Source organism: Haliaeetus albicilla, chromosome 12 (assembly GCF_947461875.1).
Source record: "Haliaeetus albicilla chromosome 12, bHalAlb1.1, whole genome shotgun sequence".
NCBI lineage: Eukaryota > Metazoa > Chordata > Aves > Accipitriformes > Accipitridae > Haliaeetus > Haliaeetus albicilla.
The window spans coordinates 4,707,349-4,733,041 of record NC_091494.1 but is presented as its reverse complement, the minus strand read 5'-3'; the positions used below and the strand labels follow the sequence as shown (position 1 = coordinate 4,733,041).

The window sequence follows — 25,693 nt, the reverse complement described above, 5'->3', positions numbered from 1 at the left end:
CACCCTCAGAGAAGGAAAGTTTTCTCTTAGTTTTAAATGGAATTTCCTGTGTTTCAGTTTGTGCCCATTGCCTCTGCTCCTGGCACTGAGGACCACCGTGCCTGGCTCCATCCTCTTTGCACCCTCCCTGCAAGGTACTTAGATACATTGATGAGATCCTCCTGAGCCTTCTCTTCTCCAGGATGAACAGTCCCAGCTCTCTCAGTCTTTCCTCATAGGAGAGATGCTTCAGCCCCTTTGTCATTTTCGTGGCCCTTTGCTGGACTCTTTCCAGTATGTCCATATCTCTCTTTTACTGAGGAGCCCAGAACTGGACATGGGTCTCAAGATGTGGCCTCACCCGTGCTGAGTAGAGGGGAAGGATCACCTCTCTCAACTTGCTGGCAATGCTCCCCCTAACGCAGCCCAAGATCCCATTTGCCTTCTTTACTGTGCAGGCACATCGCTGGCTCATGGTCAGCTTGGTGTCTACCAGGACCCTGAGGACCTTTTCTGCCAAGTTGATTTCCAGCCTGTTGACTACCAGCTGTGCCTGTACATGGGGTTATTCCTTCTCAGATGCAGGACTTTGCACTTCCCCTTGCTGAACTTCATAAGATTCCTGTTGGCCCATTTCTCCAGCCTGTCCATGTCCCTCTGGATGTCAGCACAACCCTCTGGTGCATCAGCCACTCCTCCCAGTTTTGTGTGAGCAGCAAGCTTGCTGAGGGTATGCTCTGCCCCATCATCCAGATCATTAATGAAGATGTAAACCAGTATTGGCCCCAGTACTGATGCCTGGGGCTCCCCATTAGTGGCCTCTAGCTGGACTTCATGCCATTGATCACAACCTTTTGAGCCTGGCAGTTGAGTCAGTTTTCAATCCACTTCACCATCCGCTTATCTGGACTGTTACCTCATCAGCTTGTCTATGAGGATGTTAGAGGAGAGAGTGTCAAAAGCCTTGCTAAATCAAGACAAACAATATTCACTCTCTCCCCTCACCCACCAAGCTAGTCATTTCAATGCAGAAGGCTATCAGGTTATCAGGCTTCCCCTCTGTAATCTATGCTGACTGCTCCCAGCCATCTTCTTGTCCTTGCTGTGTTTGGAAATGGCTTCATGGATTATTGGCTCCATCACCTTCCCAGGGATCAAGGTGAGGTTGACCAGCCTGTAGTCCCCCAGATCTTTGCTCTTGCCCTTCTGGAAGGCAGGAGTGACACTGGCTTTGTTCCAGGCCTCAGGAAGACGACCATGAGCCAGTGGGGAGTGGCCTTGCAGTCTCATTGCCAGCTCCCTCAGCAGTCAGGGGTGCAATCTGTCAGGTCCCATCGATTTGTGAACGTCGAGTTTGTTTAAGTGCTCCCTGACCTGGTCCTCGTCACCAGGTTTAAGTCTTCCTTGCTCAAAGACCTTCCCCCTAGTCTCAGGGGTCTGGGAGTCCTGAAGGCTGGTCTGACCAGTAAAGACCGAGGTGAAGAAGGCATCAAGTACCTCAGCCTTTTCTATGCCCTGTGTCACTAGGCACCCTGCCCCATTTAGCAGTGGGCCCGTATTTCCTCCTGCTTTCCCTTTGTTGCTGATATACTTGTAGAAGCCCTTTTTGTTGCCACCAGATTCAGTTCCAGATGGGCTTTGGCTTTGCTAACCCCATGCCTACATGCTTGAACCATGTCTCTATAGCCCTCCTACGTCACCTGCCCTTGCTTCCACCTCTTGCAAACCTCCTTTTCATGTGTGAGCTCAGTTAGGAGCCCCCTGCATGTCCATGAAGGCCTCCTTCCACCTTTGGTTGAGTCCCTGTTCATCAGGATCCTTGAAAATCCACCAGCTCTCCTGGACCGCTCATCTCTCCATGGCCATGCCCACAGGAACACAGCTCTCCAGCCTAGTGACCTTCAAGACATTCACCTGGGCAAGAAGCGATCTAATCTCGAGGGATCAACTGAAGCCCCAACACGTGAGATTCAAAGCCCCTCGGGTAACAGCAACTCCTTACCCACAAGTATCTGCACTCTGCTAAATTCCCAGCCTCGATAGCCTCCTGTGCCAATGACTTCCACAATCTAATTACAGCGCATGCAGGCAAGTAGTTCCTTCCATTAGTCTCCTTTATCATTTCTGACTGTGTAGAAGTCAGGAAATGGAGAAAAGCATTTTCTAAATTAATTTTTTTTAGCCAATTCATTATTATTTATAAATATTTCCCCAGGGTGGAATGCATTTTTAATGAAGATGATGCCCAGGATAGGCAAGGCCAAAGTTTTGGCTGGCTCAGAGTTTCAGATATTCTAAATAAATTGGGGAAAGGGTGACTGCAGAGCCCATTAGGTCAAACAGCTCCAGATCCAGTGGCTTGAAAACAAGGAGATCCAACATAAAAGTTTAAAAAAAGTCAGCATTTAAACAGTACAGAGCAAAAAAATGGGAACGTCTTAGCTCTCAGCATCATTCTTTTCTACATATGTCCTAGAGCAGATTCTCTCTCTGAAGACAGTGCTTGTCAAGTAAAAATGCAAGCCTGTCAAGACACAGGATGGGAGAGAACACTACCACTGGACAACTAAATAAAATGGATCAATGCTAGAAAATCCCATCATAATTATCTCTGGCAAGCCCTACAGCAAGCCCAGGCTCTTTGCTTAAGTCAGTTTGATAAGTAGAATGTGGGAAAACTACCATTTCCTCAACCAAACAGCTCCCTGGGTTCATTCCCCAGGGCTTACAAAATGCACCCCATATCGATTCTGTTTTTGTTGGACTTCAGCCTCCAGCTCCTGCATCTCAGCAATGCAAGAGTGGCTCAGATGGTCCCCCAGCTCCCCTCAGCATCCCTGAGGAGGACTGGCACAGTGAGGATGCAGCCAGCTTGGCCACATCCTGAAAGGAGCCACGTGCCTTCCTGCAGACACCCATGCATCTCTCTGTGGTCCCACAGGAGAGAGTGGGTGGCTTCGCTGTGGATGTCTAACGGCGGGGGGGGGGGGCAGATGAATTGCAATCTGGTGGATGTGCTGCCATGTCAGCAGACACCACTGGAGGTCAGTGTGAGCTAGCACTGCCGTGCAGCAGGATAGGGATGGGGATCCCACTACCCTGTCTATACTGGGGTCCCTTTTTGGCCTCCCCAATCTCTCTTGAGACAGCTCCAGACACAGGAGCAAGAAGCTGAGTCTCCCTTTCCCTACAATCGCTGATGTTGGGTGGATGCACACAAACACATGCAGACACACACACACACACAATTTTCACGCGTGCTTAGGGAGCTCACGAGGGGAAACGATGTTCCGGCTTGGTAATGGGCAGGATCAGACTCCAAACCTCTCACTGGACGCACTGTGCTGCATCAGTGACCACAACGTACTTAGGGGCAGCGACCCTCCATGAGCAACAAGGGCTGAAAAATCCACCACAGTCACGCTATGCTTCAGCAAAAAGACTACAGAAAATGAGGAAGATGGTTAGCAAAAAGGAGCAGCAAATTAAATCCTTAGAGGTGGCATGGAGATCACCAGAAAAGACCATGCTGGGCACGTGGTCTGTTAGGAAAGGTGTGAGAAAGGGTACAAGGAAGCTGGTACGGCTTAACAGGGAAGAACTATATAGTTGCATTAAGACATATTAGCACAGTGGGCTAAGAAGGCATGATTCAAAAAGCCAGATCTGCTTCCAAACACGGAAAACAGAAAGGCTCTTCACCTCAATCAGATTAGATGCAATAATTTAATCAGGCAGGCCAGAAATCAGTCTGAGGGGCAACTGGTTAAAGGCATTAAAACTGGCATCAAATCCTTTTTGCAATACATTAGGAGCAAGGCAGACAGTCTGCAGGGCACTGATGCATGGAAGGAGCACTCAAAGAGGTGTTTGCAGAGAGGATTGCAGAGGAGGGGATCCTTCTCCACGTGGGTTCAGCCTTTCCTAGCCCTCAGGACCCCTTGGGCTCACCCCAACCACCCTCCCAACTCTGCCCTGGGGAAAGGAGCCCAGCAGGAATTCAGGGGAAGGGGACCAGCCAGAGGACTCACGGTGGACTGGCAGAGCAGGAGGCGGGCGTCAGTGATGTGGGCCGGGGGGGGCTGCAGCTTGGCGGACACATACATCACATTGGAGAAGAGCCGGTGGAAGCGGAGCTCCACCTGTGCCCCGCAGGGGAAGGTCACCATTTTGCTCAGAGGCTCTGGAAGGGAAAGCCAAGAGGCGTCAGCTCCTTGGAGGGTCCTGCTGACACCTTCTTGCAGACCAGTGTCCCTGAGGCATGTGGGGACCCCCAGCCCTCTCCTCCCCCCCAACTGGTAGCCCTCCTCACGCCCTGCATGGCTTACCATAGCCACGTCCCCAGTGCTCGGCAGCTGCTCCCAAGGGACAGATTGGGTCTGTCAGGGACCGGGCTTCCTTCAGAGTATGTTTGATCTCCATCACCTGCTTCCCAGTGACCAAGGGATCGCGGCCGATGTCTGGGGGAGAGAGTTTGGAGGCACAAGGGTCACTCCAGGTTCCTTATTTATTTCCCTGCCTTCCAGACCCTACGTGAACATCTCCATACTGCTGCCAGGTTACTAAAAGCTCACATGGGGCACAGCCTGTGATTTGGTTTTTAGGGATGGCTGGCTGGCTGGCTGGCTGGCTGGGATGGGGTAGCATGGAACCACTTGGTTTCTGCTGCTATCTCTTCTCACCCCTGCTACTGAAGCAAGTGGTTTCTACCTCATCCCTTACCTTCTAACACATCCTCCAGCATGTGTGTAACCTTCTTCTCTTGCAGAATATGTTTCTTCAGGTACTTCATGAAGATCCCAGAGCTGAACTCCCCGTCCTGCAACTCATAGGCTTCTGCATCTTCGCTCCTGCAAGAGTAAGGATTCATCTTTAACTTTCTGCAAAGGGCATGAAGCCCTGGGGGTGAGTCAGGGCTTGCCGACCCCATCTAGGCTCTGTTGGCTGAGTCCAAGTTAGGTCCTCAAGCAATGACACTAAGTGCTTGGTTTTGGCCCAGGAGGGGTTGGGAAGGGCACAGGATGGGAAAAAGCAGTGGAGGGGAATGGGAGAGGAGAGCACAGCCTCTTTTGCCAGCCTAGGTGGGTGACAGCAGTTGAAAAGCCAGTGGAACTGGCACTGGAGCAGTAAGCAACATTCATCATCTCAGGAGGCTTCAGGTGACCTGCTCATAGCACAGGCACCTTGGGAATCAGGCTCAGGCCTGGAAGGACAGATGACAGGAACTGATGCCACCTTCAAGCATAACCTGTAACTGATGCACAGGCTGCCACTAGTGATGTTAGGAGGAAGGAAAGAAGTGCCTGAACAGCAAACAGTAGAGATGGAGGCTGAGAGCCAGAGGAAACATGAGGAAAGCCCTCTCAAGCCTCTAAAGCCACCATGCATAAAGGGATGCGAGGAGACATCGCTGTGCCAGCATTTGGTCCTGCGTCATGGTGTGGGGATAGCAAAGTGCACTTACGTGGCGTAGCCATAAACGGTATTGCCCCAGGGCTCCAGTGGCTGTACCTGGGAGAGGGCACACTCCGGGTTGTACCTGGAAGAGGAGATGAAGGCACAAGTCAGTGTTGAGGACATCCATCAGCACGTGCCTGGAAGGGACAAAGCCCATGTGCTCCACCAAGTCCATCTCCTATGGATGGCAATAAGATCAACCCTCACGTCAAATATAACCACCCATATTACTTGGGCAGCAACAGAGGCTAAAGGTAGGAGTCCTATGAAGAACACGAACCACAGGGAAATTAGTAGATAGGGCCAGCTTTGACCTATCTGCACTGGTGAGCTGCTCCCTGCCCTGCAAGCAAGCCTGGAGCTGTGGGCGCAACCATGCCTCCTCCCTTCTGAGGCTGGTTTTTAACAAATCCAGGCAGCAGCACAGTGCAGAGAATATACGGGTTCACTGTGGCCCAAGGGACGACTGTCCCTAAAGAAGTTAGAGGTGTGCACATAGCATGGCTACAGATCAGCTGCCTGTCCTGGGGGTCTGAGGTACCCCACAGGTCCCTTCCAGACCATGCACACTCCATCTGCCCCAGGAAACCAAAGCACACTATGGCTAATACATCTCCAGATCTCACTGAGAGGTGGGATCAGGACATGCACCCAGGTCTCGAAGCCCAAGACTGGTCCCAGCACCTTGGTCTAGATGCAGCTCAATGAGCACAGACCCTGTTATTCCCAAAATCAGGTAAATCTGCAGTGACAGTCCGAGCTTCCACCAAAAAAGATATCATGGCTGCACTTAATAGCCAAGCCTTGCCCATCTGACTGCAGCCAGACTGAACAGCATGGGGACAAGCAGTCTCCAGTTTACACCAGTGACTTGGAGCTGTTCCCTATCACACAGGGGTAAGAGCTACGAACAGAGGCAGTGTTATTCTGTGTTAATCAATTCCAGCACAGTTTCCTGAGGCTGAAGTTGGCACGCTAAGAACAGAAGGGATGGTTGTATTTCCAGCAGCCAACATGTTACCTACTGCTGGTGGTGCAGTCTGGAGATGTTTAATGGCAGTATTCATCTGGCCTGTGTAAGTTTTCTAAAGATGATCAGAAGAGAAAATGTGGAGAAAGAGATATGCTTCTAAATATGAACACTGAGCAGAGAGATTTATCTGCTCCTCAGCTGCTCCTAAATGAATGCGGAAATCTGGGATTCCAGGTCCAAGGAGAAATGAGACATGGGATCCCAAAATAAACCATGGTCCTGTTGTCCCCATGCTGGGGACATCTACCCAATGCTGCACAGACACAAGTTGATGCAAACCTTTTGTGATGGCACCAGCAGGCATCCACAGCTCCGGCAAGGCCAGCTAGTGCCTGCAGTGGAAACGCTGGCTGTGATCCCCTGCCCCAGCAGAAGACAAACTTCAGCAGCGGCATTTCCAGACCGTGACCAAACACAGGGAGAAGCCTGACAGCGGAGAAGGTGGCAGCGCTCCCTCCTGCTCCAGACCCAAAAAAAGTCTCAGTTACACAGCACATCTCATGCAATCTGTTTCTGATCTGCATCCCAGATAGGAGATGGTGTCCTCCTTCTGTCCTGAGTGGCACATGCTAGAAACCCTCATAAATCAGGGAATTCCTGGAAGAGGCAATCACATCCACCCAAAATCAGCATATAAAGGTATGAGGCTACACACAGGCTCTGTGTTCCTGGTTCCTCCTCTGCTGAAGCTGAACATCTGCTACCACTTGGCAAAGGGGGATGTGTTTCTCATTGCCTTGGCATTTCTGATGCCAACATATGGGGTGAAGAGATACTCTGGGTGAGATCCCTCTTAGCACAGACACAGCTCCTCCCGATTCATGTACAGCTGAGCAAACTGTCGACAGACTTGCAGCATCAGTCCAACCAAAAGGACATTGCAAAAGGGGGCCCCAGGAGCCTTGTTTTACAGAGCAGTGTAAACACACACAAATATGAAATCCAGACACTTTGCTGAGCTGAAATGATGACTTCTCAAGAAAAATTAGCTCAGGAGAGAGCTTCTACAGCAATCCCTCACGAGCCTGGGGATAACACCTACTGCACTAAGTGCTGTGGTTGCTGTGGGAAAGGGGAGGAAAGAAGTGTGAGGTTTGGGGGAGGAGAGACAAAAACAGCTGCACAACCATGCCTAAACATCACAGAAGATCTCACACCGCATCTTTTTCCCAAAGCACCGTTAAGACTCCACTGAGCACAGAAACTGCTGGCAACACCAAGAAAGGAGACATCAGCTCAAAAGCTATTTCATAGATTGTCACCATTTGCATTAGCGATCCCTGTGGAGCCTCCACGTCGCCATGCTACCTCCCCATCACACTCTGCCCTCAGATGGGCTACCAGCAGCCCAGAGGCATACTAGCCCAGCTCCACCAGTGCATCCATGACAGCCAGGTGCTCCTGCTCAGCTGCAAGCCGTCCCCTGCCTGGTATCATGCTGGAGAGAGCAGCAAGGTGCTGCCACGTGTGCTGGGGGAGCATTTGACAGTGCAGGGAAGCAACACGCTCTGCTCTCAGCAGCAATGGTGAGCAAGAAGGGAGAAAGGGGATGCTTCACTACAGGGCATTCAGGGCAGGTATCAAGGGACATCAAGCTCCAGCAATGCTGGCAACTCAGAGCTGTGGCAGTAGGGTAAGTTGCAGTGCAGCCAGCTTGCAAGCTATTCAAAGTGAGTGTTCCCACCTCTGCAGCTAAAAGGTATCAAAGATTTAACATCTTTCCAGGGGCTGGCAGCTCTTTCAGGGCAGCAGTACAAAAATCCCTGTCGTCTTTCTGGTTCTTAGTGCATGAACCACAGAAAGAAGAGGGAGACTTTCCTGCATTTACCGTCCAGGTCTTTTCTGACCTGTAAATCTGCCTCAGGAGACTGAAATAAATGAACTAAGGACAGCTTCTACTGGAATAGTCTATGTACCTCTGCTGAAAATGGGCAAGTAGTAATTTTCTGCAGCCCACGAGCTGCAGGATAGAGATCTGCAGGCCAAGAGAGGATGATGGGCTTTCCACAGACAGAGGGAAAGAACTGATCTCTGACCTCAGCAGCAGCCTGGGTCCCACTTCAAGACATGACCACTTCAGAAGCATTTAAGGCCAGTAAAAACCAAGTAGCACAGCTTAAAATATTTTCCCCATTGTGTTGCACTCTTCTGACTGAGATGTTAACAAAAACACAGCCAGAAGAGCGGTGAGCTAAACAGTCCCAGCCTGAGCATGTGGGCAACACATATCGTGAAAGTCTGAGGTCAGCAAGATGCTGCTACGGCCTGCCAGGTTGGGTGGTTCAGCGCAGCAGGGTGAAACACAAAAAGACAAACCCTATGCTGAGTTTCAGCCAACAATTTATGCCAGGGCAGAGCCATCCCTCCACAGCCTTTAGGCGACTTGCCTGTATTTGCCAGGCTTCTTCACCCTGAAAAAATCAAGGGAGGGTCTCCAGCCCCTTCTCTCCAGCAGATCTCAGGCGGCACCTGATGCTCTCTGCACCAAATACGTGACTGACTGGTCTTCTCAGGACATCCTGCAAGACCTGACAGTCTTGCTGATTTTATGAAACAGGCCGATAAACTTTGACAGAGGCCTGGGCTCAGCAGCACAACAGGGGATGTGGCCCCAGCAATCCATGGAAACACCCCATGTGGTTGTGTAGAAGCTCACTGCTGAAGCAGGGGCTGAGGCTGGCAGCTGTTTCCCCCGACCCCTTGAAACATCATGCTCTGCCCATCCCGGGCAAGGAAGGGGACAGCGCACCCTACCATTTCCTGCAGGTGTCCAGCAGGATGAGGTTCAGGGCCGTCTGCTGCTGCTGCATCTTCTGGAGGATCCTTTGCACACTGATGCAGTTCTCAGGGGCGTAGGGTTGTGGAGCATCAACAGGGACCATGTAGTTCCTCCCTGAATGTTCGTACCCGTGCCCAGCGTAGTAGAATATAGCTGAGAACCAAGAGAGAAGAGGATGAGTCACGATGCGAACCTGCAGGTCTGTAACCAGCTACCATGGCCATGTCCCACCTCCTGTCCTGAAGGGATACTGGTGCAGGGCAGACCTAGACCAGTAGCACCTATGAAACTGGAGCTATGTTGACCTCACAATTTTGACTTTTTTCCAGTCCATTCCCTTCAGCAGAGTTGGAAGCAGCCCTGAACTGTTTGTCAGGAGATCCCAAAGTCGCTGGGTTTACACGGTTCTGTAACCATCTGTGCTACAACACCCAAGGTCAGCATCTGCCAGGCTGAATACGACTTTTGCACAAAGTTTTGGTTAATCATCAGCTCTTTGCAAGAATATGACAACAGACAAAGTATTTTACCATGATGAAAAATACAATAACAGCCTTTTAAATGAGAAGCTCCTCAGCTTACTATTTCTGGAGGAGAGACTAGCAATGGATTAGGTGGTGGGAAACACTCTCCAGATTTTAAAGGTCTGCCTGTATTTAAACATCTATAAGCTGGTGAAAAATGAGATAGAGACAGAGAGAGATGAGTTCTCCAGATGTCCAGAACATGTGGACCACATGCTTCAACAACCTCAGACCAGATACCCGCCTCATAAGGCGGGAGAGGAGTCAGACTCATCCAGGTGTTGGTGGGAAGTCCAATACCCAACAAGAATTTTGGTTTTGAGTTTTACTCCTAAGCACATGAAAAAACTTATTAAAGGTTTCTGCTTTCACAAGAGATGGCAACATGGGGATATCCAGCTTGGAAAGCCAGTGCTGAGGAGCTTGGCATGGCCCAAGCCGATGCTTCTCTTTGACCCCTGTGTTCAACAAAGGGCTTTCATTCTGCACACGGATCCCCATGTGGGCTGTAGCCTCCTGAAATGAAACTGCACGGTGGCTGGCTACCCCTTCCCAGCAGTGATGCAATTGCTTGGGGGATGCTGGTGAAAGCCAACTCAGGGAACTGAAATGGGTTAAAAATAGCTCTGCAAGGTGACGCAAACAGTTGCACTACCGCAACTGAGGGACAGTGAAGCACAAGAGGTCAGAAATGGGAACAAGTGGCTAAGACGCAAAAGCAGGAGAAATTCTTCAGTCAGATTTGCTGCCAAAGCCCACACTTCATCGAATAACCTCTCGTCTATTTTCCCTCTACTGTTTCTGGCCCTGTAGTTCGCAGGACGCTTGCTTTGATCTCTGATGCTGCAAGGGATGCAGTGAATGGGGCGGGAGCTGAAGGACTGAAAGCATGATCTCATCGTATGGAGGATGGAAAGCATGATCTCCTAGTAAAAAAGGCTTCAAGTCACCTTTGGTTTCCATTCTCAGGGGATGATGGAAAGTTACTCAAATGGCTGTTTTAACAGGTGTCCACAAGGTTTGGGTTCCTCTTTTTGTGGATCACCAGCCAAAGACAGTGAGCTCTGATTTGCAGAAGTTTTAAACTTTCATAACTTGCAAATCAAAGCCACAAAACCCTCCTGAGACTATAAAAGAGTATAAAACAGGAAGCTGCCTGGAAAAATCAGATGCAGACACTTCAGGTTTGGCCCCTCAAGTCATTGAGCACTGATGGCTTTCATCCCTCTGCCTCTCCTCCTGTACGTGAAAGGGAGGTGATGACATCTGTTACCAGGCAGCATCACTGACACTTGGAAAAAACTGAAATATTACACAAAAGCCCACAAAGAATGATTCAATCATTAAATCTTCTAACTTATGAGGTCTTTTTGTGCACCCTGAATGCACCGCCAAGTCCTCCCCACGCTATATAAATCACAAAGACTCACGTTCAAATCAAAAAAGACATGAGTTTCACGTCAGCTGAGCAACTTTGCAAACCTCTCCTGGACTTAATCTCTCCTCTTGAACAGGAAAGTCAACAATTTGCCTAGAGAAGCAAAGGGTTTTTTTATTCTGATCTAACATTTCAATGCTCTTCCCACATCTTGTGAGTCAAAACTGCAAATCAGAGACAAGCTTCCGAGTACCAAATTAAAAAGGGGAAGCTCCAGGCACTGCTTATAATAGAGGAAATGTCAGTATGTGTCTTAATTAAGGCATGACGGCATATTCCTAGTATTTCACTCGCAACTTTCTGCTCTCGTTGCACTTATGACATTATTTTTTTGACTCGGGACTTTTTAGGATGCTTGAAATAACATCCGGGGAGATTCCTCATTCGCCTGAGGGTTGCATAATTAGACCACTCAAGTGATGTTTGGGGCCTTCAAAAATTCTCTGCAGCTTTTCTAAGAGGAGATCTGGAGGAAAAGCAGCCAGATGAGCCACCACCTCCATATAGTGAATTAGAGAAGCCTTTGGATCACCTTGAATGTGCAGCCATACAATGTTTCTGTGCCCGAAAACAAAGCCAGTTTTTGCTCTGGGCTTGAGAAATCTCAGAGAAGGTTCAATAATAAGAAGGACAAAGTCCTGCACTGGGGCAGATAAACCCAGGCAGCATTTTGGCTGGGGCTGAGTACTGGTTGAGCAGTAAGCCTGGAGATAAGGGCCTAGGGTCACAGCAGGACACCATGCTGAAGATGAGCCAGAATTGACTGGTGGCAGAGCTACACTAGGAGATGCAGGATCACCAGGAGAGCTGTCACCACTCTCCTTGGACCTGAGTAGACCCCACTTAGATCCTGTGTCCAGTTTTAGGGACCTCAGTTCAGAAGGAAGGTGAAGAAGCTCGAAAAAGGCCAGCAGAGGCTACCAATATGTTGGGGCCCAGGGCCTGGGAGGAGAGGGGGAAGGAGCTGGGCTGGGATGGTCTGGAGACGTGGAGGTGGAGGAAGGTCTAATAACAGCCTACAGTTCCTGGAGGGGCAGTTACAGAGACAACAAAGCCCAACTCTCCTTGTTGGCATGGACCATACAACATGGGGCAACAAACACCAATCCATGGCGGGTCATGTTCGACAGGAGGAAAGACTTCCCTGGAGAGTGGTGCAGCTTGGGACAGGCAGGTGGATAAGTCAGTGACTCCATGCCTGGAAGTCCTCAAGACCTGATAAGGAGAGCCACAGCCAACCCTGACCTCATGTTGATGACTCCAAAGTCCCTTCCCACCAAACCCTGTAGGAGTGTAAATCACAGACAGGTCAGTAAGAACACGCAAGGGAGGGCCAGCCATCCAGAGAGTCCTGCGATAAGAAAGAGGGTTAGGGAGGTCAGGCACATCTTCTTCAGCTCTTATCAGCATCCTGAAGCTAAATAAAACTCTAGAAGCAACAACAAACACCGTGCTCAAACACTAACCCACATGGCTACGTCCTCTCTTTTGATCTGCACCAGCAGAAAGATGCATGAATGCCCCAGCATCTCTGCTGCTGGAGTTAAACTTCAGAAGACAGCCAGCCTCACTTCTCGGGCTTGCTGACAGGTGGGTCTGTGTTAGACCACAGCCTCTCACTTCAGCCCAGTGATAGTCTTTCACCAGTCAGCCCTCTCCTCCTAGCTCCTTGCTTCGCTCTGTATGTCCACGCAAAGCTCTCTTGACTTCAGCTGTGGTGGTTGCTATGCAGGAGATGGCATCTCCAGGTTCCTCGAGCAAGAAAAACCAGGTAGAAGCACCAGGATGCCTCTGTGCAGGTGCATGTCTGACACACACACATGGATGTACAGGACTGGCTATCACAGGCACCCCTGGAGTCTTTGTGGTTTTAACAGGCTGCCTATGTTGTTCCTGGAGCTGCTGTCTCACCACTATCTTCCCATGCATATGACTTAAGTGAATCTTAAACCTCTCAGTCAGTTTGAGATGTTTATCCTGGAGCGAGTGCCTTGAAAAATTGATACATAAGGTTTAGGAGGAGTTGTTAGCTTCTTCTAAATGCGTTTTTACTAACAAGACAAGTTAATTTCAATGATTTATACTCCACCTGGTTCTTTTAATTCTATGTAAGGAAAACAGTTGAAGAAATGCTGGAAGATAGATCACACCGAGAGGCACCACACTTCAGATGGGGCAATCAGCAGGCAGACTGACCCAACGCCCCACCATTAAGTCTGGATGCCACCAATTATGGCAAGAGTCCTGAACTCAATCATGCTGCTGGGACCAGCCTGTGCTGGGGTTCACTGCCTCCAAATAATAGTAAACCACTCAGCTTAGAAAGCTGTAAAGAAAACCACCATCCGGAGCAGGCTATGCCTAGCAAACACTTGAAGCTTATCAAGGTTCAGTAACTCAGCTGTTAATGTTTTCCCTGCCAGTGCACAAAATCAATTTTGCCAGGAAGGATCAGCAGCCATGAATGCAGAAAAGCACTAGAAGTTTAAATAAGGCATGATAGCATTAAAGGTTTGCCATTTTCAAATCTTTTTTCTCTCCAATGCTTACAAAAACAAGGGATGTGCCATGGATAAAATGCCATTTGGTCCTCACACACCACAGATAGAGGGTAGAAATGGCAGCACTGTGGGAAAAGCATAGCAGCCCCCAGGGATGACTCTGGCCTGGGAAAGGAGGTAAAGCCTGAGATGCAAGGGGATTTCAGAGAGCAACCACAAAAGGAAGCTGCAAGTGAAGTCATAGGAATATGCTGTCATCAGATGACGTGCTTGGCCGGAGTGGCGACAACCATGTACTGCCCTCCCCTGCCAGCTCAGCCTCCCCAAGTGAGGCAGTGCTTCCTGGAATGAGGTGGCTTTGCAGCATTTCACTTGTGGCCATGTCCCTATCCATTGCACAAACTCCAAACCTCATGCTGAGTGCTGGGCTGGAATTGGCTTACGCTGATTTTCACTGTCTGAGTGCCCTGGTACGCCATGCAGCTGGGAGGGCAGTGAAGATAAGCCTCATGCTGAGGTTTGGAAGCAAAAAAACCATCAGCAAGGTGTTTTCAGGGTATCTGTTGGGCTGAGAGAATCTCAGAAACCCCAAAGAAGCTACTTTCACCAGCAAGTCTGAACACCTGCTTTAAGACCCACAAGATCTGCTGGTTGGTTTTGTGTTTGAGGAATGCTTCCTGCTGAGAACAGTGTGCAATAAGCTCAAAGCCCAACCTCAAAGCCATCTGCGCGTGGGAATGCTTTCTGCAAAAAGACTGTCAGAGGCCCAAATTAGACCATCAGGAAAGAGAAACAAGGACATCATGGCCAGCTGTAGCCGTCACAGCTCAGAAGGAGCTCCCCTCCTCACAAAGGAGAGTGGTGGGGGCAATCAACAGTCAATCTCCTCAATTCTGTCATCTAAGGCAAAATCAAAACACCTTCTCCCATTTTCCCATTTGCCATCAGAAGTGCTGGCTCCCCAAAACCTCAGCATGAGACCATGTTGTTGGAGTTGGAGGTGAGCCACGTGATGGACAAACACCTACTTTGCCTGCCTGTAACCTGGCCAAAACTGAACGGCATTTATCTAGGGAATTCTGCCAAGCCTGGCACCACTGCAGACCGTACTGCAAGTCTCCCTTGTCCCCTCCAAAGGAAAGTTCAGTTTCTTCTCTTTTAATTCAACAGCTGTTCAGAAAATTGCCAAATGCCTGCTCCTCCCTGGCATCAACCGCTGCTACCTGCACGTCGGCTGCTGCCTGCTCAGCACTGGCAGGTAGCTGGGCTGGCTTTGCCTTACCATAGACTCCCTTCCCCAGGAGCTGCAGGAACCGACTGACCGCTGTCACCATCTCAGCCTTGTTCAGATCCAGAAGGGAGACAACCTGGAAGCCCAGCTGCTCCAGAAGACGACTCAGCTCAAACACGTCCGTGATGGGAGCCATGAGGTTGGGGTGATGCTGGTAGCGGTTGTTGCCCACTAAAAGTGCTATCTTGCCTGTAGCTAAAAGAAACACCAAGTGACAAAACTGTAAATGCTCAGCAGGAGGCAAGGTCTCACCTCCTTCTGTTGGAGTGAGGATACGGGAAATCTTTTCCTACATCTAGGCAGGAAGGACAGACCCTACACTGCTACAAGCCCGGAGTGCCCTCCAGAAAGCCCTTGGATTTCTGAACACTGACAAAATATACAAACCATCATTTTGAAAGAAAGACTTCAAAAGTTTTCACCTGGCAGCCAAAATCCCAGAAGTGCAGAAGGATCTGTGCTACTGAGGTTATTCAGCACCTGCCCTACCATGACCACAGGTCTTGCGTGCCAGCGGTGCCTGGGAGGAGGATGCACTGAGCCAGGCTAAGAGGTCCTTTCCCCAAGAGGGCTGAAGGAGAGAAACATCGGACTCCTGCTTTCATTTTATGCCCACCTTCCACTGTAGGAAAACCAGATTTATGGCACTCAGCAGAGGTGGGAGCAAGGAACTTTGCCCTGCTTCGAGGAGGTATTTCAAGGAAGGGAAAAGGTGTCATGTGAACAACACTTTTAAACTCATTTGGTGGGCACAGAGGTCAAGACTGTGTTACTCATTAGGAGTAATCTTACTCCACTTGCTGAGACTGATCAGGGCTTGGCAGGGGATGGGACTCATTCTGTGCCTTGCGGCTCTGATCCCAAAAGCCCAGAGCCTGTGACAATATGGGCATAAAGGCTTGAAGCGGTCTCTGCAGGAAAAGCACTCCTATGCACTGTCCTCCCATCTACCCTGGAGCTTGGCTTTTAATTAAGGGAGTAATTGCTCAAGAAGAAGAGATGACAGTACTCACCAAAATACTTTTCAGAGCGACTTGTACCTGGAAAAGAAAGAGGGAAATGATAAGTCTGTGCCCAGCACCCAGCGCTCCAGTGCCAGCTCCCATCGCAGGTCTGAAACCAGGTCTAACATCCCCCAGCAATGCAAAGCCGGGTCAAACACCGCAGAGCATTGGCACAAGCAACACTCCTCAGGCAAGTTCTTCACCGCCTGACTGCTAACCTTAAAGACCATGGTCTGGTGATTTTAGGAGGATTTATGAAAGCCTGCCTGACTTATGAAATCCTGAGCAGCTGGGAAGCAAAGCTTGGAGAAGGGGCAGGCCAGGGGAAGAAGCGCCAGCGTGGAGGAGCTCGCACCCATCAGCAGGTCTGCGCTACTCATACCAGCCCTGCCTGGGCTGCCGCGCTTCCCGAGGTGACTTGCCCACTCCCTTGCTGCAGCGGAACCAAAGAAAACACAACTCAAGGTTGACATAAGCTTCAAAACAGAAAGCTTCTCCCCATGAGTCGTCAGTGCAGCGGAAGCCTCTTGTTTGCTTTTGATTGCGGTAATATTCCCACCACCCTGCTTTGCCTTTCCACGCCTTTTAGCACCCCAAATGTGACTCACTTTTGCGAGCTCCCCAAGCTCTCCTTCCCGAGCGCTCCCAGCCTCTTAAAATCATCACTACCCTAATAGCTCCAGCTTTTCCTATTTAAATTAAAAATAAAAAAAAGTCCAGCCCAGGAGAAAGCCCTAACACCCTACCGGCTCTAAAAAAAGAAATTAAGAGCATATTTTTAATTGCATAAATCTCATGGGTCTGGAAGACCTTGAGCACCTGAACCAGTGTTGCTCATGCACCAGGGATGCCTGGAAAGCCATCAGAACAAGCCCATTCATCCTTTTTTGCCTGTGACAGAGCCGCCTGTTGCATGTTAAAGCTACTCAGCTGTAACATTTTGAACCCAACCCGATCCGGTGCCCCCTTCTCACTGCCTGTCCCCCCCTGGATGCTGTTTTGCCAGCTGCAAGGAGGCAGGGAGAGCACTCTCTGGCTATACAGGACCAATCTGCACTCTGGAGCAATTTTAAAGCTAGCCTAGAAGGTGAGATGAGAAGCTTATGGCATAGAAAAATCTCTAGATGGAGTAAAGAGCCAGCAAAGCTAGCCCGTGCTACTCTTCTTCCACAGCAGGGCAAAGGCAGAAAGCCAAAGTGGCCATCACACTGAAGGTGGAGCATGCCCGAGGCTCTAGGGACCCATCTTCTCCCCGGGATCTGTCAGCTCACACAGCATCAGGCCTCGGCTGCCAGCCCAAGGGACCTGAACCTTCCCAAAATAAACACTCTCTCCAGCAATATGCATCTGAGTGCATCACTTCATCTCAGCAAGGCTGTAAATGAGTCTTAGCATGGGAGCTTGCTGCGATTTGGCTGAGGAGCTATTAAACCAGCACTTTGGCAAGGCGAGAAAACCACAGCAAGCACCTGAGAACACTCAACCTGCCCTAAGGTGGCAGGTTTCTGACAGACTGCAGAATCCAGCAACATCCCACACCGCAATATAGCGGATCACTGGGTTTTGGCTTTTTTTCTTTTACAGACACTGCTTCCCTCGCTACCTCTGAACCCCGTTATCAAGGAATCCTATTTATCACAGTCTGACGGACGCCTGTGCCCGCCGCTCAGCAGGGCTTGCTGAGCTCTGTTGAGATCATCATATCCAGTATATCCGGGGTGTGAAATTGCGGTCTGCAGGCTGTTCCCGTGACAGCCGCCACAGGACTGCCAGGACACTCCAGCTGCCCTGCAGAGCCCCATGCTACTTCTCTACGCTGAAGTCTCTTACCTTTGGCTCCCTGCAGAAGCAATATTTAAAACTGGTGGCCTTTCTTTTTGTTAATAGAAGTGTGCAAGATCCGTCCAAGCCAGGGGAAGGTGCAAGTATCAGAGCCACACATCCTACTTCTCCTAATCCCGTGCCCCAGAGCCCAGCTTCCCCTGCACCGATTGAGCCGCAGGGTAACACACCAGCATTGGGCTCCTTGCTCACCAACTTGGCACTTCCAGGCAACAGAACTAAATTCATTTATGCCCTCTAATTAGATTTCATGCTAGAAGGTGATCTGCAGCAAAGCAGACGTGGGTTGGCTCTGCTCACCTACGTGAATATCCACGGCGTTGGTCCAGTGCTCTCCATGGCTATTGGAGGCACAGCAGAGGTATGTGCCGGAGTCACTGATCTTTGCATGGGTGATCTAGACAGATCAAAAGTTAAATCACATTATTTATGGTGAAAGTGTGCAATCCCCTGCCAGTATCTGCCAAAGGCACCGTGTTCCTGGAATAAAAAGTCTTTTTTCTTGCTGTTTGCTGAGTCCTCATTGCTTGCCTCACAAAGCCAAGATTTCCCATGACTTTTGTCTTTCTAAGAAGCTCAGTAAGACCATGTGCTAAAGTCTGCTGATGACCCCAGCTTCTAGAGCGCAAGAATCCTCTGCCCAAATGCCTTCCCTTCTTTCTCCAGCAGCCCTGAAACCCTCTGTCATAGGCATACTCTGCCTTAAGAGCCACACTGGGAGAATGCTGCCTGGCCAGCATCAGAAGGTTGCCTGTTTTTCCTCTTAGGTGACATTTTCTAGATTTCTGATCATGCCCATTGCTCTCTTCTGGCAAGTTTTCTACTCTTATCCATCTCTCTTGATGCGGGACAAGAATCAGAACAGTACTGGCTGGCGAGGACCTTTGTGGTTTTCCAGCCCAGGCTCCTGGTCAGAGAGGAACATAAGCCACCACTGGGTCAGGTTGGCCATAGGTTTGTCTAGTCGAGTACTGAAAACCTCCAAGGACAGAGATCTCGCTGCCTTTCTGGCTCCAGTGCAGCACCACCCATCTCCAAATGAAGAACCCCTTCCAAATCCCCAGCCTGAACTTCCCTGTGAAAAGTGCAGTCTGAGGCCACTGTCTGCTGTAATATCATCTACCACTACTGAGAAGAGATTGGATGTCTTGTCTTCATTACCCTTCACGCAATGCCCCAGAAGGAAATCTGCCTTTCTTGCTCCAAGAAGACAGCACTGATTGAAATTCAGCCAGTGACCCAAAATAAACCCAGACTTTTTGCTGTCTCCCTGACTCTTTTCTGTAGGGACTAACCACTTTTCCTTCTAGCCCTCCTGAAGGCAGACAGCACTCATGCAGCTCCATCACTCCACAGTCCCCTGTGCAGACATACAATAGCTGTTCTTGTGCCACTGCTGCAAAAAGGCACGAGAGATGTGCTGAGAGCCCTTGACACATCTATCAATCGGTTACTTCTTAGAGAAATATCCACAGTTTTGAAAGAAGCCCATAAAACGTATTCCCTCTTCACCCAGAGTCCTTCAGTCAGCTATCAAAGCAACAGGGGTGATACGTGGAGTGCTTTCTCACAACCCTGCAACGTGGCAGGGAAAGATGAGCACAAGGAGGCTTCTCAAGGGCTGGAGAGACAGGGAGGACAGGCAAGGAGAGACTGCGTTCTGCTGGCATTCACCTGCTCACACAGATCAAAGCATACCCAAATCTTGACAGGCAGATACGAGCCGGGCTTAAGGACTGCCACCTCTCATGTTCAGGATGACAATAACACAATTTTCAGCAGTCTCTGCAAGGCTTCTGAGGCTCTGCCATGCCCACCATCCAGCAACGAGCTTCCCCCATCACCCACCTCAGCAGTTAAAGTTTCCGAACTATCCCAAGGCAACGTTACCCAGAGGTTTTTTTTCTTCTGATGTTCCAGCAGGTTCCCATTCCGGTACCACTGGTAGCTGGGGGCTGGGACCCCCATGGCAGCACAATGCAGCTGTAGCGGCTTCCCCACCTCCACCCTCTGCTCGGTGGGGTTGAGGACGATGACCGGTTCTCCTCCCCAGAGCTGAGGGGGCAGTCCTGTAAAGCAGTGACACAGAATTGGTCCTCCCTCCGCATGGACAGAAAACAATGGTCATTTTTTTCACCCTGTAAAAGACCCTGTGCATATTGCCAGAAAAGCAAGCTTTTTCCACCTGCACCAAGAGATGCTGTCCCACAGGATGACTGCAGTTGCAGCATCACTACTGCACCTTTCTGCTTTGGGAGCAGGGAATACTTGAGAACAACACCTGCGACAGTAAACGACATACCAAAGCCCTGCCTCTAGCTTCCCAAACCTGATGCTCGCCCTGTCCTGCCAAGCACGCAGTCAATGTGCTGAGGTCAACCACACCCAGAGTTATTTTTGCTCAGCCTTGAAATAGCCAGATTGCTTCTTCCAGCCCCTCTGCCCAAGGCAAACCAGCAAACACCCAGTATAACTCTGGGAAACCTACAGCAAGTGATCAGCAGGAGGAGCAGGTACATACAGCCGGAGTTACTGGGACCATGACAGGGACCTGAACCATCCAGAGGATGGACGCAGATGTCTGGCTTAGACCTGCAGACTCGTGTCGCTGGAGAAATCCTTCTGTATTGCAATTTTTGAGCTGGAACGACACACTGCCCTGAGAACCGCACAGGATCACTGTTGCAAGGGTGGGCGAAGCGTAAAATATAGACAAGCTAGAAGACACACTCCTACCTCTGGCGACACACTGATGGACCTCCACCTTCACCCAGTCGGAGAAAACAGCATTTTTGTTGAAGTCATTGATTCTGCAGGTGTAGAGCTGAGTCTGCTGTGCAGTGATGGGCAAGTCTTGCTTGGTGGCACCAGGAATCTGGCGGCAGATAGACTAAGGGGAAAACACAGGTGGTGGGCAGCGAGTCCCCTCTCATTGCTGGTAGAAGGCGGCACCAGCAGGCCCCTTATAAGAGCAGAAAAAGCGGAAATCCCTGGTTTCCTCCCCTCCTCCAGCTGCAGGGATGCAGGAGAAGGAGCTTTTCCATTGCACGCCCCCGACCCCAGCATCTGCCGAAGCCCTTGGCATCCACGCGCATCCTATCTCCCTCTCCTTCTAGCCTCCTGGTTCCCACCAGCTCTGCCCGCAGAAGGCCAGCTCCGCCACCGTGGGCAGGGACCCAGCCTGGTGCCCCACTCAGGGCCACCTCTGCTCCCACCGTTACCTGGTGCTGACAAAACCACTGGTACTGCAGCGACGTGCGTCCCTCAGCTCTGCACCGCAGGGCGAAGGAGTATCCCACAGGGACGGAGACGGAGACCGGCTGCTCGGTGATCACAATGGCTGTGGAGAAACAGGACACGGAGGTGGAAACAACCCAGCAGGCAAAACCCAGGGGTTGGCTCCCAGCTGGTGGCTGGGCACACCGGAGCTGCAAGAGGGGGGCCCTGGCACCCATCCCAGGAGGAAGGGAGACTCGGAAATGGGGAGATGCTCGGCCTCCCGTGTCCAGGGGATGCCACCGGCCTTTTTTGGGTGGTCCCTTGGGGCCCAAACTCACGGCCGGCAGCACTTCTTGCGCCGCAGGGCAAGGGGGGGGGGGATCGCCCAGGCCCAGCTGCCCGCTGGCCCCCCGGCAGCCGCTCACCTTCCTGCATCGCTTCGCCGGCGGCTCCTTCCCGGCCTCAGGGGCCGCTGGCCGGGCCCTCGGCGGCTCCTCTCTCGGGGAAGCAGCGGCAGCAGCAGCGCCTGCGGCGGGCGGGACAGCAGCGCTCGGAGCTCGGACGGGGGCGGGGAAGGCGGCTCGGGCCCGTCCAGCCGGCACGGCGGCGGGCGGGCACGGCGGCCTCCGGGTCCGGGTAGGCCGGGCTCCAGGCTCTCCGCTTCGCCGGGCCGGGGCCTCGGCGGGCTCCCCCCCACCTAGAGCGGAGCGGGGCCGGGCCGCAGCCCCCGCACTCCCCTGCCGCCAGCCCCCCTGGCCCGGGGAAGGCCCCGCCGGCCCGCACTTCCGCGCCGCCGGGCCCGCCCCGCCGCCGCAGCCAAACCGCGCGGGGCGGCACCGAACGCCGTCGGGGCTGCCCCTCGGCGCCGCCCGGCCCGCTCCGACGGGGACGCTGCAGGAGGCGCCCCTCACTCGGGTACAAGGCTACCCCTACCTCCCCTGCCCACGGGTGTCCTCGCCGCTTCCCCACAGGCGACCTCGCCCCCATCCCTGCAGCCGTCTTCACCCACATCCCCAGCGGTGTCCTCTCCCCCAGCCCCACGGGTGTCCTGTCCTCCCCACGGGTGTCCTCGCCCCCGTCCCCACGACCACCCTTGCTCTCCTCAACCCCACAGCCATTCTCACCCCCTCTCCACGGCCGCCCTGCCCACCGTCCTCGCACGCCGCGGCTGCCCTCACCTCTCTGCCAGGGGCCGCAGGCCCCAAGGCTCATGGTGGAGCCACAGCTCCGCTGCCCCTTGCTCCGCCGGGCGGGCAGAAACCCCACGGGGCCGCTTCCTCCAAGAAATCCCCGCCGGCTGGGTCAGGCATCACGAGGGCCCCGGGGGAAGTGGCGCTGGGCCAGCCCACCCGGAGGTTGCACAAGCCCATCCGGGATGGGGCAGAACTGGGATGGCTGGGGACGGCCCACTCCCACAGGGGAAACGACGTGACAGTGAGCGCCAGGACCTTCATTGGCAAAGTCAGGGCAAGTAACGTCAGGCTCATTAAACCCAAACTCTTCACCTTTCAAGAGACGGGAGGACCACGTGGAAAGGAGCTGGAAGTGGCAAATGGAGAGGATGGAGGGTGACCAGAGAGTCATTTGTTGTCATTCCTGAAAAACTCTGAAGTGCCCAGGCAGCGAGCGTGACGCAAAGCCAAGGGGACGAAGCAGGTCTGGGCTCAGGACTGGAGGGACCTCACTGATGGGTTCCCCGCCCCGGGACCAACAAATTCCCACCAGGCTGGCTTCTCCCCAGGCCAATGGTCCTGGGCAGCAGGTCCCCATGGTGCCAGGAGTGACAGGGACCAGGATTTCAGCACAAGGGCGACCACGGACTATCTGGAGACGAAGCTGTGAGAGGGACTCTTGCTCCCTTGTTGATATTTCTGTCCCCCAGGGCTGCAGCAGTGGCTATGAAGGGGGCTGACCAAGGAAAAGCAAGGCCATCAGGGATGTCTCTCCCAGGTGCCTTCAGTGGCAGTGTGGAAGGGCGCAGGCAGGTCTCCAGGATGGTGGAGAGAAGCAGTTGTGGCTGAGAGCGGTCATGGATCACCTCCACAGGGTTCCCTAGGGAAGCCAGGGCAAAGCTGAGCCATGCCATAGGGTTGGAGGAACTAAGCAAGGCTGAGGGATGCACCTCTACCTGCTGCTTTTCTCTTACAAGGGGTGGGGAAGAAGATGGTAGGAAAAAGCCAAACCCAACACAGTTGGTGTATGGAGGAAGGATTTTCTCCCTCTGCGTCCTTTCCTCTGTGCAGGATGGGACAGTCACGCTGCGCTCCTGCAAAAGTAGAAAAACATGCTACGCCCTGTCCATCCAATACGATCCAGAGCAATCCCTGCTCCTACAGGGACTGGTCCTTTCCTTTCCTGGATACAGGGAAGGTGATGCTTAGCATAGACTCATAGGACTTTTCTTTGTGCTCATCTCCCCAGATCACACAGACCCTCCTTTTTCTCAATTTCTAGAGGGTCCAGCCAAGCATTTGGAAATACACCCTTGCAGGTTTAAAAAAGACATATTAATGGATTGCAAATGAAGGTTCTGGCTGAGTATGTGCCAGTAGCTCCATGTCATGCCTGTGATGCAGAGTTATTATAAATGCAGCGCGGGTAGCTAATAAAAATTATCATTAAATTAACCCCAGCACTTTCCCAGAGCTAAAGATGACACTTCTGGTTGATGCAGCATCTCTTCAAACAGCCGGTGGTTGCTGCGTTCCCCACAGGCTGCTTCTCTGGACTTCAGAGAGAGCATCCTCCATCAAATACCTAGACAAAAAGTCCATCGTACTTGTCCTCTGTAAGAGCCCTGCCCTGGCACAGTCTGCATGAATATTTGGTGAAGAACCAGGGGAGAGAGCCTGCTGACATCATGCTGGAGAGCAGGAAGAAGCCTGTGATTTTAGAAAGGGCGGATCCTATGGGTACGCATGCAGGGTGGGAAAGGGACGGATATATTGTGTGAGAGGAGTAAGAAAACATCTGCAACTCTCGCTGTCAGTGCTGGATTTTCAGGCAGCGGAGGAAAGCTTTGCTAACAAGGATTGAAGCCTTGTGGCTGACTGGCTTAGGCTTCAAAAACTAAATGGTGAGAGAGTGCGTTTCCAAATGGAGACGGGAGCAGAGGGCACTGTCACTCTGTGAACAAGAAGACGGTAGCGCAGATGCTGTAAAAGGAAGCTCTGTCTCAGCAGGGCAACGGGCAGAAGGACCATTCACAGCCTGAAAGGGTGGAAAAAAATACATCCACCATGTGCCTGGGGTGGAGGATCAAACACCACAGCAGGCTTTGTCTCACCACAGTCGAGCTAAACATGTGCTCACCATCCAGGTTTCCCTCTGTTACTGGGGTAAGGCACAGCACCATGGTATGAGGAGGCTGGGAAGGGACCTCTGGAGGTCTCTGGTCCAGCCTCCCGCTCCGAGCAGGAGGTCGATCAGTTGCTCGGCACCTTGTCCCATCCACAGATGACTGTCTCCCAGGATGGAGATCGCTCACCTCTCTGGGACACTGTTGTGCTGTTTGATCCCCCTCACAGGGCAATTTCTTTTCCTAACATGTACTCAGAACTTTCCTCCTTGCCACTTGCATTTGTTGCCTCTCAGTCTATCACTCTGCATCTCTGGGAAGTGTCTGGCTCTGTCTGGTCACACCCTCCCATGAGGTAGTTGAAGAAAACAAGGTCTCCATTTACCCCTCCCCTGAAGACTTAAACCCAGTTTCTCTCATCCTCTCCTCCTATATCATGTTCCTGAGCTCCCTTAACCATCTTGGTGGCCTTCACTGGACTCACTAGAGTGTGTAAGTGTCTTTCCTGTATTTGGGAGTCTGAAACCAGACACAGTTCCAGGTCCGACACAGAGACCTGTCTGTTCTGGACACCCTTCTCAAGATGGTCCGGGCTCTGCTCTATCAGATCAACACCCCAAGAGGTAGGGCTCACAGTGACCAGATGGTAAAATAACATGTAATTCATATGCTGGAACTTGAATTCAGGTTTCCTGAAGCTGTGGGACCTGAAAGTCCTCCTCCTTTCAGAGAAAGAGATGGGAGCAGGAGAATGCCACCTTGGGTCCTCCCAGCCTAGCATCCTGCCTCCCACATTTGTGCACCAGCCAGGGCACAGCAAAGGGTGTGAGACTGGACCATACACACAGTGAATATTCTTTTGTAGCTCAGAGACTTCTTGAACCAAAGGTAGTATTTTTGTCCTGAGGAAACCTCAAGAGATTTTCCTTCCACAGATTTGTCCTGTGGGGTTTCTTAACCCCTCTTGACACTGAACAGCCGCAGCAATGTGTGGAAGCAGCTTAATGCCAGGGTGAGGGAGCAAGCATCTCCCTCTTATTGATTTTACCTCCTGCTAATTTCATGTGATGCCCCTGGTCTTGTTCTCCTTCTCCCTCACAGCTGTGTATACCTCAGTCATATGCACCTCAGTTGTTCCTTCCAGGCTGAAGAGTCCCAGTCTATGTAGCTATTCTTCATGCAGCAGCCAGTCTGGACCTCTGGTCATCCTTGCTGCCCTTCTGCGAGTTTGGTATTTTTTTCAGGTCTACTGTATTCTGTTTGAGACAGATTATTCCTGAGTGACATTAGCCCACACAGAGCCCACTGCTGCCTATCGAAAATGAGTA

At 51.6% G+C, this 25,693-nt stretch overlaps 1 protein-coding gene across 3 annotated transcripts in view; it reads right to left on the bottom strand.

Moving 5' to 3' along the window:
- The window catches only part of LOC104323923 (mucosa-associated lymphoid tissue lymphoma translocation protein 1), a 29,589-nt gene extending 7,949 nt beyond the window's left edge, over positions 1-21,640 (bottom strand). For all 3 annotated transcript variants that reach the window (XM_069797661.1, XM_069797662.1, XM_069797663.1), the window contains exons 1-12: positions 21,493-21,640; positions 21,070-21,188; positions 20,585-20,738; positions 19,739-19,917; positions 18,149-18,245; positions 16,016-16,042; positions 14,994-15,197; positions 9,224-9,401; positions 5,444-5,518; positions 4,702-4,829; positions 4,308-4,439; positions 4,011-4,162 (exon numbers count right to left, since the gene is read on the bottom strand). In XM_069797661.1, the coding sequence (XP_069653762.1) occupies positions 4,011-4,162; positions 4,308-4,439; positions 4,702-4,829; positions 5,444-5,518; positions 9,224-9,401; positions 14,994-15,197; positions 16,016-16,042; positions 18,149-18,245; positions 19,739-19,917; positions 20,585-20,738; positions 21,070-21,188; positions 21,493-21,502 (1,455 nt within the window). In that variant the 5' untranslated portion in view covers positions 21,503-21,640. The remainder of the gene's footprint in view (positions 1-4,010; positions 4,163-4,307; positions 4,440-4,701; positions 4,830-5,443; positions 5,519-9,223; positions 9,402-14,993; positions 15,198-16,015; positions 16,043-18,148; positions 18,246-19,738; positions 19,918-20,584; positions 20,739-21,069; positions 21,189-21,492) is intronic.
- Between the last annotated feature and the right edge of the window lie 4,053 nt (positions 21,641-25,693).